The 11,136-nt window shown below is 47.4% G+C and overlaps 1 protein-coding gene and 1 long non-coding RNA gene across 2 annotated transcripts; one reads left to right on the forward strand and one right to left on the reverse strand.

The window, feature by feature from the left end:
• Positions 1 to 329: 329 nt before the first annotated feature.
• PRNP (prion protein (Kanno blood group)) lies at positions 330 to 5,796 on the reverse strand. Its single transcript, XM_085559303.1, has 2 exons — positions 5,758 to 5,796; positions 330 to 2,554 (listed from the first exon to the last, which is right to left on the reverse strand). The coding sequence occupies exon 2, from the start codon at positions 2,550 to 2,552 to the stop codon at positions 1,749 to 1,751; it is 804 nt and encodes a 267-aa protein (XP_085415429.1). The 5' UTR covers positions 2,553 to 2,554; positions 5,758 to 5,796; the 3' UTR covers positions 330 to 1,748.
• Positions 3,771 to 9,291, forward strand: LOC146765623 (uncharacterized). The gene is made up of 2 exons (XR_014949870.1): positions 3,771 to 5,300; positions 5,527 to 9,291. It is a non-coding gene; the product is annotated as an uncharacterized LOC146765623 (long non-coding RNA).
• The last annotated feature ends 1,845 nt before the right edge of the window (positions 9,292 to 11,136 follow it).

The following is an 11,136-nucleotide window of genomic DNA, read 5'->3' on the forward strand; positions in this document are numbered from 1 at the left end:
TTATTTCTTGCCTTTTCCTTCCCACTGAGCCATACACGGGGATGCTTTTGGCGGGGAAAGGATTTTCCACAAGGACAAGGGGAATTGTTTCCCAGTGCCCGAGGGCAGGGTTTAGGTGGGATTTTGGGAAGGAATTCCCAGGGAAGCTGTGGCTGCTCCTGGGCCCCCTGGGACAGTGGGGAACGTCCCTGCCACGGCAGGGCTGGCACTGGATGGGATTTTAGGTCCCTCCCAACCCAAACCACTCCAGGATTCCGTGATAAAAACGTGTCCAGCATTCCACGACGAAGCAGGGCTTGGGTCGGGATCAACGCCACGGAAACAGCAAATGTAAAAACTCCTTTATTAGAGCCGAGACTGGAATGAGACAGAAATTAGAAAACACTTCTTGGCCTGCAGCGATACCAGCGGTGGGGGCAGGGGCGGACAAAAGGCTGACTGGAACTGTGGGGCTGGGGCCAAATTTGGTGCTGGAAGGGAACAAAAGCTCCCTCAGGCCTCGGGGGATGGGGAGGGGAAATGCGGGAACGCAGAAATGCGGGAATGCAGAAATGCGGGAATGCAGCAATGCAGCGGGGCTGGCACACAAAGGAGGCTGCCGGGCACCTCGGCTCGATCCGTTCTAATTTGTACCAGACGTGGAACGCTTAGAAAAGGCTCAGCCCGGCGAATCCCGGGCCGGGGTTACAAAACATCCGCGTGTCACAAAGTACCGGGCACCTCCAAGCCCTGCTTTTCCGGTGGCCGTCCTGAAAAAAGGTTTCTTTTCTCTCTGTTTGTAGATATTTATATATATATATATAATATATATCTTCACTTAGCTTACACCAATGCAAAAAAAAAAAAAAAACAAAAAACAAACTCATTTAGGACAGTGTTATTCAGTGCCTTGCAAAAATAAAATGCACGAGATATTAAACCGAGCTCGGTTCCACAAGCGCAGCGCCGCGGGTGTTACCGCTCGTCCCCAGCCCAGCATCCACGCGAGAAGCAGGAATTTCACTGCTGCTTCCGCAGGGCAAAGGAATTACTCCGAAATGTGATTTTTTTTTGAAAGTGTCTCCCTTCCCAGGCCCGTTTTTCCCGGTGCTGTTTGCTGTACCGGTGTCAGTCTCTGGCCACCCTGAGAATTCTCTGTGCTGCATTTTCACCTCCTTTAGTCCAGGTGCTGAAGCACGAACAGGACTTGTCACCAAGTGGCTTTTTCTCGGGCTGTAACACCGTTTTGGGGGGTGTTTGGGGCATTCAGCAGCACTTTCTGCCTCTAAAGGCTGACGGGGAGTAAAAAATGACTTTATTTCTTTATTTTGGTGTGTTGCTGCACGGGGTTCTTGCAGCGTGCAGGGTGTGGAGTGGCAGCTCCGTATGTACACGGGGAAGGGTTTTTGGGGTTTTTTTAAGGATGAAATGGTTCAAATTTTTCAACATGGCAGCTTGAAAACCCCACGGCTGCCCCTCTGAGATCCCCAGGGAGCTGGGGGGGACTGAGGGGTGAGACAACACCCCGCCTGTTAACAAAGAGGATTTTTGGAAAATCTCCTGCAGGGACCCCGAGGAGAGCTCCCCTCTGGCCGGTCCCTCTCGGGGGTAGCCCCGAGGAGGAGGAGGAGGAGATGAAGGCCGCGCTTCTGGTCTCCGGGGCCGCGTTTGGGGGCGGAAAAGGAAATTTTTTCATCCCGTTTTTTCTTGCCTCCCCAAAAAACCGAGAGAGCCGGGCCGGGGCGGGGGGGCCCGGCAGCCGCGGGGTTCTAGCGGAGGGCGGCGAGCGCCAGGAGCAGCAGCGCGGCCAGCGCGGCGTCGGCGGCGAGGCGCGGCCGCGTCCCGGCGGCCAGCCGGTACTCCTGGTACTGCCGCACGCACATCTCGCGGATCACCTTGGTCACCACGCGCGTCTCCAGCTCCGCCTCGGTCCGGTTGAGCGCGGCGCCGGCCTCCGAGGCGTTCTTCCCGGCGGCGGGGCCGATGTTGTGCTCGGTGACGGTGATGTTGAAGCAGTCGGCCACGAAGACGTCCTGCGGCACGGCGCTGCCGCGGTAGTCGCGGTAGTAGACCTGGTTGGGGTAACGCGCGGAGTTCTCGCTCCACCAGCGGTACTCGTCGGGGCTGTCGAAGCGGTACTGCATCCCCGACATCACCCGGCCCATGGCGTAGCCCCCCAGGCCGCCCACCACGGCGCCCGCCGCCGCCGCCCCCGCCACGTGCTTCAGGTTGGGCTTGGGCTTGGGCGCCTTCCACGGCTTCTGGTGGTAACTCCCTCCGCTCGACGGGTTGTAGCCCTGGTTCCAGCCCGGGTAGCCGGGGTTGTGGGGATACCCGGGGTTGTGCGGGTACCCGGGGTTGTGGGGATACCCGGGGTTGTGCGGGTAGCCGGGGTTGTGCGGGTAGCCGGGGTTCTGGGGCGGGTAGCCGGGCTGCCGGGGGTAGCTGGGCTGGCGGCTCCCGGTGCCCCAGCCGCCCCCGCCGGGTTTGCCTTTGCCCTTCTTGCAGGAGGCGAGGTCGGCGCCCAGGAGCAGCAGCAGCAGCAGGCAGGAGGTGCCCAGGAGCCGGGCCATGGCTGCGGGACAGGACACAGTCAGCCTCGATGGACCCGCGCACCAGCAGCGCTGGCAGCGCCGCGCTCGGGTTGTACTCACCCCACCCCCAGACCTTCTATGTCTACAGAAATGTCAAATATTATATATATATATGCGTGTGTGTGTGTATTTATATATATGTATGTGTGTGTATATGAGTTTATATATATGTGTGTATATGTATTTATATATGTGTTGTGTGTGTGTATTTATATATATGTATGTGTGTGTATATGAGTTTATATATATGTGTGTATATGTATTTATATATGTGTTGTGTGTGTGTATTTATATATATGTATGTGTGTGTATATGTATTTATGTGTGTATGTATTTATATGTGTGTGTATATGTATATATATGTATGTGTATGTATATGTATTTATATATATGTGTGTATGTATATGTATTTATACGTGTGTGTATACGTATTTATATGTGTGTGTATGTATACGCATTTATATATATGTGTGTGCATACGTATTTATATATGTGTGTGTATGCTACGTATTTATATGTATGTGTGTGTATATGTATTTTTATATATGTGTGTATGTATATGTATTTATACGTGTGTGTATACGTATTTATATATGTGTGTGTATGTATATGTATTTATATGTGTGTGTATGTTACGTATTTATATGTATGTGTGTGTATATGTAGTTATATATGTGTGTGTATATATGTGTGTTGTATTTATATATATAAATTTATTCATAGTTGTATTTATATATATAATTTATTATTGTATTTCTGTTTATTATTATTGTGTTATATGTGTTGATTGTATTTTTATATATTTTATGTATTTACGTGCATGTATATATATTTTATATATGAATATATACATATATGTGTATATTTTGTATATGAATATATACATATATGTGTATATATGCATTTTAATATATTATATATGTATCTTAATACTTTATATATGTATATTTATATATATATTTATGGATGTCGTGTTATATATTTTATATATTTATTTATATATATATTTTTTAATATATGCATTTTATATATTTTAACATATGTATTTCTATATTTTCTAAATTTTAAAACATTTTCATATATTTATGTTTTTATATATTTGTTTTAGATGTTTTTAATATATGTATTTTCATATATTTTATATAGACGTATTTTTATATATGTAGGTACATGTGTTTATATATATATATATATATATATATATATATATATATATATATATATGCACAGATACATGCATTTATCTTTTCGGGCACCCGGTGCTGCAGGGAGGGCAACGCCCAGCCCGGCCCCGGGGGGGTTCTTTTCCCAAATTCCCAAGATCTCCCAAAATCCCAAGTTCTTTTCCCAGATTTTGCCCAAATTCCTGTTAATTAAGGGGCAAAGTGGCATTTTGAGCATTCCGGCTTTTCCTGCCGCGCTCCCAGAATCGCCCCCGGCCTGGCCGAGCACTTCAGCATCCCCGGCCGCGCCTTCCGCCTCGGCTGCAGCGGGAAATAATTCCGTTTTCTCCTCAATTTATTTATTTGGGGTTTTTTTAGAGATTCATGGAGCGGCTCCTGGAGCAGCCTCGAGGCAGGCGGGAGATGCTGAACGTCCCTGCAGCCAAAAAGGCCAAACGCGTCTGCTCGAGCCAGAAATAATTCCCTTGCCACCTCGGCTCACATTTGTGGGCCACAAAAAGCGAATTCCTCTCCTTGGGTTCCTCAGTGATGAATTTTCCTGCCCAAATCTGGCTTTAATTCGGATTAAAACCCCCCCAAGCTCGAGGGATCCTTGGCAGAGCCTCGGTACAAGCCCGGGGGATGCAGGAGCGCATCCCTGGGGACGGGCAGCAATCCCGGAGGGATTCGGGAAAATCCTTGGGAAAATCCTTGGGAAAATCCTTGGGAAAATCCGGGCTCCAGGAGCCGCCCTGGGGTTCGCTGCCTCCCTCACCCACCCGCTGGGAGCAGGGATGAGATCAGGCTTAAAAATAGCCCCAAAAACAGGGGAAAACAAACAAAAAAACGGCTCCTTGGGTGCTCGGGAAAACGAGCGATGCGGGAGGGAAAAGCAGCCAAGGGGCGTTCTTGAAAATAGATTTTTGGGAGCTATCCCTCCCCGCCGTGAGCTCCGAGGGGTTAAAAACCAGGCCCAGCTTGAATTAAAAATTTAAAAACCTGGCTGAAGGGGGGTTCTGGCAGAGCACTGCGGTGGTTTTATTGAGGAAATCGCGGGGTTTGAGGCTGATTCAGGAATTCCGAGATATTGCAGCGCTGAGCTCCTCTAATTGCATTTCCAGCTCTGACAAACAGGATCCGGGCGCTAATTAGCTTCGCCCCAAATAATTGCGTTCGCTGGCCAAAGCCCTGAAGGAGCTGCTTCCTGGGAACCCGGGATTTATTCCCGGAAAAATCCCAGATTTCTCTCGGAGAAATAAAATCCCGGAGCTGGGATCTCTCTGCCGGGAAATGCTATTTATAGCCTGCCCGTGGCATTAGTATTAAATTACGGATCGAGTGATTTCACAGGGATTTTTTTTTTTTTTTTTAACCTTTCCGCCCCAGATTCGCCCTCCCGGCGGATGCTGGAAATGAAGAATTAATTCAGGTGGTTTTGTGGCGGAGCCGATTTTCATCCCTGCTGGAGGAACCCGGTGGAAAATGGAGTCTGCGAGCAGCAATTACGTGCTCGGCGTTGGCAAGGAGGAGGTTTCTCTTCGGAGGGGGAAAAACCAACACCCAGGTGCAAAAATACCTCCGTAAATAAGCTCGGGAAAGTCCCCGAGAAGGGGGAGAAGGAGAGAAGGGAGGTGGGGAAGGGGAAGATGCTCGGGGATGGGGGGATCCGGAGCCTCCTGGGCTGAAAATTCCGGTCTGGGCCTCTGGGAATTGGGAATAAAATGGGAATTTCGCTTAAAATGTCACCCCTGGGTTTAGAAATCTCCCCTCGCCCCTTTCACGCCTCCAAGGAACGGGGGAGCAGCTGGCGGCCGGGGCAAAGGGCGGAATCCTCGGAGAAGGAATTGCGGATTTGGAGTAAACGCTGAGTAAACAAGACCCGGGCAGGAGCAGCGCTCTGGCTTTTAAGGCGCCGCTGGAAATGTCATTTTTCCGTCAAGGGAAGAGGCAGCCCCGCATCCCCGGGGCTCAAACCCCCCTCGCCTGTGGGTTTATCCCCCCCGGAGCCCCCCGGTACTCACCGGCTGGGAACGCGCTGCCCGCCCGCTCCGAGGTGAATCAGCCGCGGAGCTCCGCGGAGGAATAAATAGCGAGAGGGAGGAGCTGCTCCGGGGCAGCCCGGCCCCATCCCTCACCCAGCATCACCACGGCATCATCATCATCATCACCATCAGCATCACCACCCCTTCCCCGGGGAAACGCGCGGCCGAAACCCCGAAACCCCCGCGTTCACCCCAAAATCCTCCCCCGGCCACGGGGAGCGGCGCCGGGGCCAAAGGAGAGCTGGAAAACCGCGCTGTTCCCGTGGTCTGACTGAGGAATTATCAGGGTTGGAGGCTGATTGCAGAGCCTTGGGATACTGCAGCACTTGGATTTTATACTGGGAATAGGAAATTTCCAGCCCTGAGGAAATATCAGGGCTTGGGGCTGATTTCAAAACCTTGGGAAGCTGCAGAACACGGATGGTTTTATTCAAGAATTATCAGGGTTGGAGGCTGATTGCAGAGCCTTGGGATACTGCAGCACTTGGATTTTATACTGGGAATAGGAGATTTCCAGCCCTGAGGAAATATCAGGGCTTGGGGCTGATTTCAAAACCTTGGAGAGCTGCAGGACACGGATGGTTTTATGGAAGAATTATCAGGTTTGAGGCTGATTATAAAATTTCAGTAAACTGCAGAACACGGATGGTTTTATTCAAGAATTATCAGGGTTGGAGGCTGATTGCAGAGCCTTGGGATACTGCAGCACTTGGATTTTATACTGGGAATAGGAAATTTCCAGCCCTGAGGAAATATCAGGGCTTGGGGCTGATTTAAAAATCCTGGAAAACTGCAGAACACGGATGGTTTTATGGAAGAATTATCAGAGTTTGCAAGTGATTTAAAAATCTCAGAAAACTGCAGAACACAGATGGTTTTATGGAAGAATTATCAGGGTTTGAGTCTGATTATAAAACTTTGGAAAACTGCAGGGCAGGGATGGTTTTATTGAACAGTTATCAGGGTTTGAGGCTGGTGACAAAGTCTTGGAATATTGCAGCAGCTTGGATTTTATACTGAGGAAGTATCGAGGTGTGGGGGACGTTGGGAAATTGAAATATTTGGATGGTTTATTGAAGAAATGTTGGTGGGCTCACCAGGATTTGGGAATGGTGGGAAATTGCAGCGCCTTGATGGTTTATTGAAGAAATAACAATGGAATCACCAGGATTTGGGGCAGATTTGGAAGTCCTGCAATATTGCAGCATTTGGATTTTACGCTGAAGAAATATCAGGGCTTGGGGCTGATTTAAAAATCCTGGAAAATCGCAGCACCTGGAGGATTTCATTGGAGAATTTTCAGGGTTTGAGGCTGACCTGAAGATCCTGGAATATCTCAGCGTTCGGATTTTGTACTGAAGGGATATCAAGGCTCGGAAAATCTTGGAAATTTGCAGTACCTTGGTGGTTTCTTGAAGAAATACTGAACAGAATGAGGAGGTTTGGGGCGGTTTGGGGAATCTTGGAAAATCACAACGCTTGGATTTTTTTTTATTTTTTTAATTGACAAACCATCGGGGTTTGGGGTGGGTTGGAAATCTGGGAGAGGACAGGATGCTTTTATCCATTATCCCGGGGATCAGAGCTGCTCCCAGGGCTTGTGGGGAGGAAATAAAAGCAGCCCAGAGCTTGGGAGAAAGGATGAATTTGCCTTTCCAACCCAAATCCCTGCAGAGGAGCAGAACTCGCTCCTGCAATCTCAATTTCCAGGAATCCTGAAATTCAATGGGAGGAAATGCCACAAAACACAATTAAAAATCCCATGGGATGGCAAAAATTGGGTTTTTTTTTTTGAGGGTAAGGATGCATGGGTGGGATATACAGAGACCTGAAGAGCAAAATGAGGGAGTTTCCCAATTTTTAGGGTTTTCTCAACTTTTAGGGTTTCCCAGGGAGTGTCCAAGGCCAGCTTGGAGCATCCCTGCCACTGATGAGATTTAGGGTCCCTTTCCAACCCAAATCCCAGGATTTTATGATTTTAACACACCCCAAACCCTCCTGAGGAGGCCCAAAACAGCTGGGCCAGGAATGACCATTCTGGGGAAAAAAGGGAAAACACAAACATTAACCCAGGCAGGAGAAGATGAAAAAAGCAGGACTGAGGCCTGTGGAAGCCCTGCCCTGCAGGAGGAATTTGGTCTGTGGGTGGAATGGCTGCTGATTGCCTGCCTTGGGTTTAAATATTCATCCAAATTCCATGCCAGGAAAAGGAAGAAACCAGGAATGGGCTGGTTGGGGTGAATTAATCCTGCATTAATCAAAAAAATCAGGGGTTTACTGTAATAATTCATTCCAGGAGAATGACAACAAGGGCAAATTATTTCTCTGAAAAGAACATTTACTGATAATTGTGCTGTGGCCAACACTGAAAAACAAACTTTTTATTTTTTTCTTTTCCTGGAAACTGAAGTTGTGTTTGCAGAAACAGAGATCCCAGCTGCACATCGAGCAGGAGCATGGATTATTTACGAGGTTTTCATTCGTGCAAGTCATCAGGGCTGAAGCCTCCCAGCTCTTTAATGGATTTTCAGCAGCCCAGGGTAAAATTTCTCTCGGCCTCAAGGCAGGAGCTGCATCGAGCTCCTCGGAGCTTTGGTTGTTCTTCATCCACGGTGGAAACAACACCCAGGCCCTGTGCCAGCCCAGAAATCATTCCTGGGTGACTTTTGCCCAGAAATCATTCACCGGATGAGTTTTGCCCAGAAATCATTCACAGGATGAGTTTTGCCCAGAAATCATTGCCCAGAAATCATTCATGAGATGAATTTTGCTCAGAAATAATTCATGGGATGAGTTTTGCTCAGAAATCATTGCTCAGGAATCATTCAATGGGATGAGTTTTGCCCAGAAATCATTGCCCAGAAATCATTCATGAGATGAATTTTGCTCAGAAATAATTCATGGGATGAGTTTTGCTCAGAAATCATTGCTCAGAAATCATTCAATGGGATGAGTTTTGCCCAGAAATCATTCACAGGATGAGTTTTGCCCAGAAATCATTCAATGGGATGAGTTTTGCCCAGAAATCATTCACAGGATGAGTTTTGCCCAGAAATCATTGCCCAGAAATCATTCATGAGATGAATTTTGCTCAGAAATAATTCATGGGATGAGTTTTGCTCAGAAATTATTCCTGGGGTGAGTTTTGCTCAGAAATTATTCATGAATTTTGCTCAGAAATCATTCCTGGGGTGAGTTTTGCCCAGAAAATGCCAATTGTGGTTTCGGGCAGGGAGGAAAGTTCAGCTCCTCCATCACCTCCCATTGATTTTGTGTTGGTTTTTATTGCTTGAGTTCATTGGAAATGCTTTTGTTCACCCAGCTCTGGCTTTGCAAAGGCAGGGTGAGTATTTAACCCACTGGGGTTAAAATGTTCATTTATTGGGGTTAAAAATGCTCAGCCATTGGGGTTTAAAATATTCATCCATTGGGGTTAAAAATGTCCATCCATTGGGGTTAAAATGTCCATTTATTTGGGTTAAAAATGTCCATTTATTGGGGTTAAAATGTTCATCCATGGGGTTATGATTATTTCAGGGTTAAAATCTTTATCCAGGGGGATTATAATTATTTTAGGGTTAGAAATGTTTATGCATGGGGTTTCATCTATGAGGTTATAATTATTTTAGGGCTAGAAATCCTTATCCATAGGGGTTAACAATGTCCATCTGTGGCACTGTAATTATTTCAGGGTTAAAATCTTTATCCAGGGGGTTAAAAATCTTTATCCATTGGGGTTAAAAATATCCATCCATGGGGTTATAATTATTTCAGGGTTCAGTTCTTTATCCAGGGGGTTAAAAATGTCTCTGGAGCTGCTCCAATCTGCTTAGGGCCTTGCTGAGCCCCGGCCCCACGTAATCTCCTTACCCTGCTGAAAAATAACATCAAAATGCTCCTTTAGGGGAAAAAAAATGAATTTAGGGACAAAGATTGGTGATAAAAATGCTTGGAAGTAGGGAAAAAATCGAGTTTTTGAGGCTTTTTAAAATTCTGAACAACTCCCCAGGGCAGCTGCTTTGTGCTTCATCTTCCCGAGCTGTTTTTAGGGGATGATGAGGAAAACGGATGGAAGAGGTCACGGATCCTTTTTGTGGAGAAGAAAAGGAGGTTGGTGTTCAAGGAAAAACGGGGAGAAAAATGGGGGGAAATGGAATAAGAATGGGGAAATTGAATGCTGTCACAATTGCAGGAATGAGCTGATCCTGGCTGGGCTTTTCCTGCATTTCTCCTCTGTTCCAGGAATAGAGAACAATTTGAGCCTTGAAATAGAAAATTTATCAACAATTTGGGCCCTAAAATCGGAAATCTATCAACAATTTGGGCCCTGAAACAGGAGCTGGGCAGCAGCACCTGGGCTGGGCAGAGCTGCCAGAGCTGCAGCCCTCTGAATTATTGATTATTTATGGATTATAGTCAATTCCCAGGGCAGCAGCAGCGAGGTGAGGTGTGCCAGGGGCTGAATTCCAAAGGGGGCTGGAGAAGGGAAGTGGGTTAATCAACACCAGTTAATTAAGTGCTTAAAAGGCAAAGAGCAAAGTTCCAGATAAAGTGAGATAGAGAAAAAATATCAAAGATCACAGCTCCAGATAAAGTGAGATAGAAAAACCCCTCAGATGGTTTCCATGTTGGCTGAGGACATCCCTGGGGATGAGGCCTCCTGCAGAAATCTTTTTGGGGTTTCCACTCTAAATCCCTTTGGAAAAAAAACCTTCCCAATGCTGACATCTGCTGAGGAACTGCTTAAAACCCCGGGCAGCAAAAACCTAAATAATGTATAAACCAGGTGTTTTTACTACTGGTGGCTGTGGGTAGGAAAAGCCTATAATAGAATTTAAAAAGCCTATAAATAATGCATAAAAATGGGGCATTTCTCTCTGGGCTGGCAGACAGAGAGCGTTGATGGGGAGGGAAATCCTCATTTGGTGCATCTGCAAACCCCTGGATGGATTTGGTGAATAATTTCCTGGCTGGACAAAGCCCTGGCAAACCAGGGCTGAAGGATCTGAATGAAAAGCAGGAATTTCACACCAAAACAAAAAAAGTCACAGACGGGGAGATAAGGGGCTGGGATTCCTTGGGATGGGGGCAAACCCTCTGCCCATGCCAGGGATGGATCGAGATGATTTTTAATGTCCCTTCCAACCCAAACCATTCTGTGGTTGTACCCACAGCAACCTTCACCTTCAGCCTGCAGCCCCCAGCTCTAATTGAGCTCTAATTAAGCTCTAATTAACAGCACCTCGAGGCCAGGAGGGGTCTCACCCCTGCAGTGGGGTTATTAGGGGGTAGAGATGGGGCTCCCATGGGGTTTGGGGTTTCCGTGTCCCTGTCACCCCGTCAGCCACAACCCCAGTC

Source organism: Lonchura striata, chromosome 22 (assembly GCF_050655825.1).
Source record: "Lonchura striata isolate lonStrDom1 chromosome 22, ASM5065582v1, whole genome shotgun sequence".
Taxonomy (NCBI): Eukaryota; Metazoa; Chordata; class Aves; order Passeriformes; family Estrildidae; genus Lonchura; species Lonchura striata.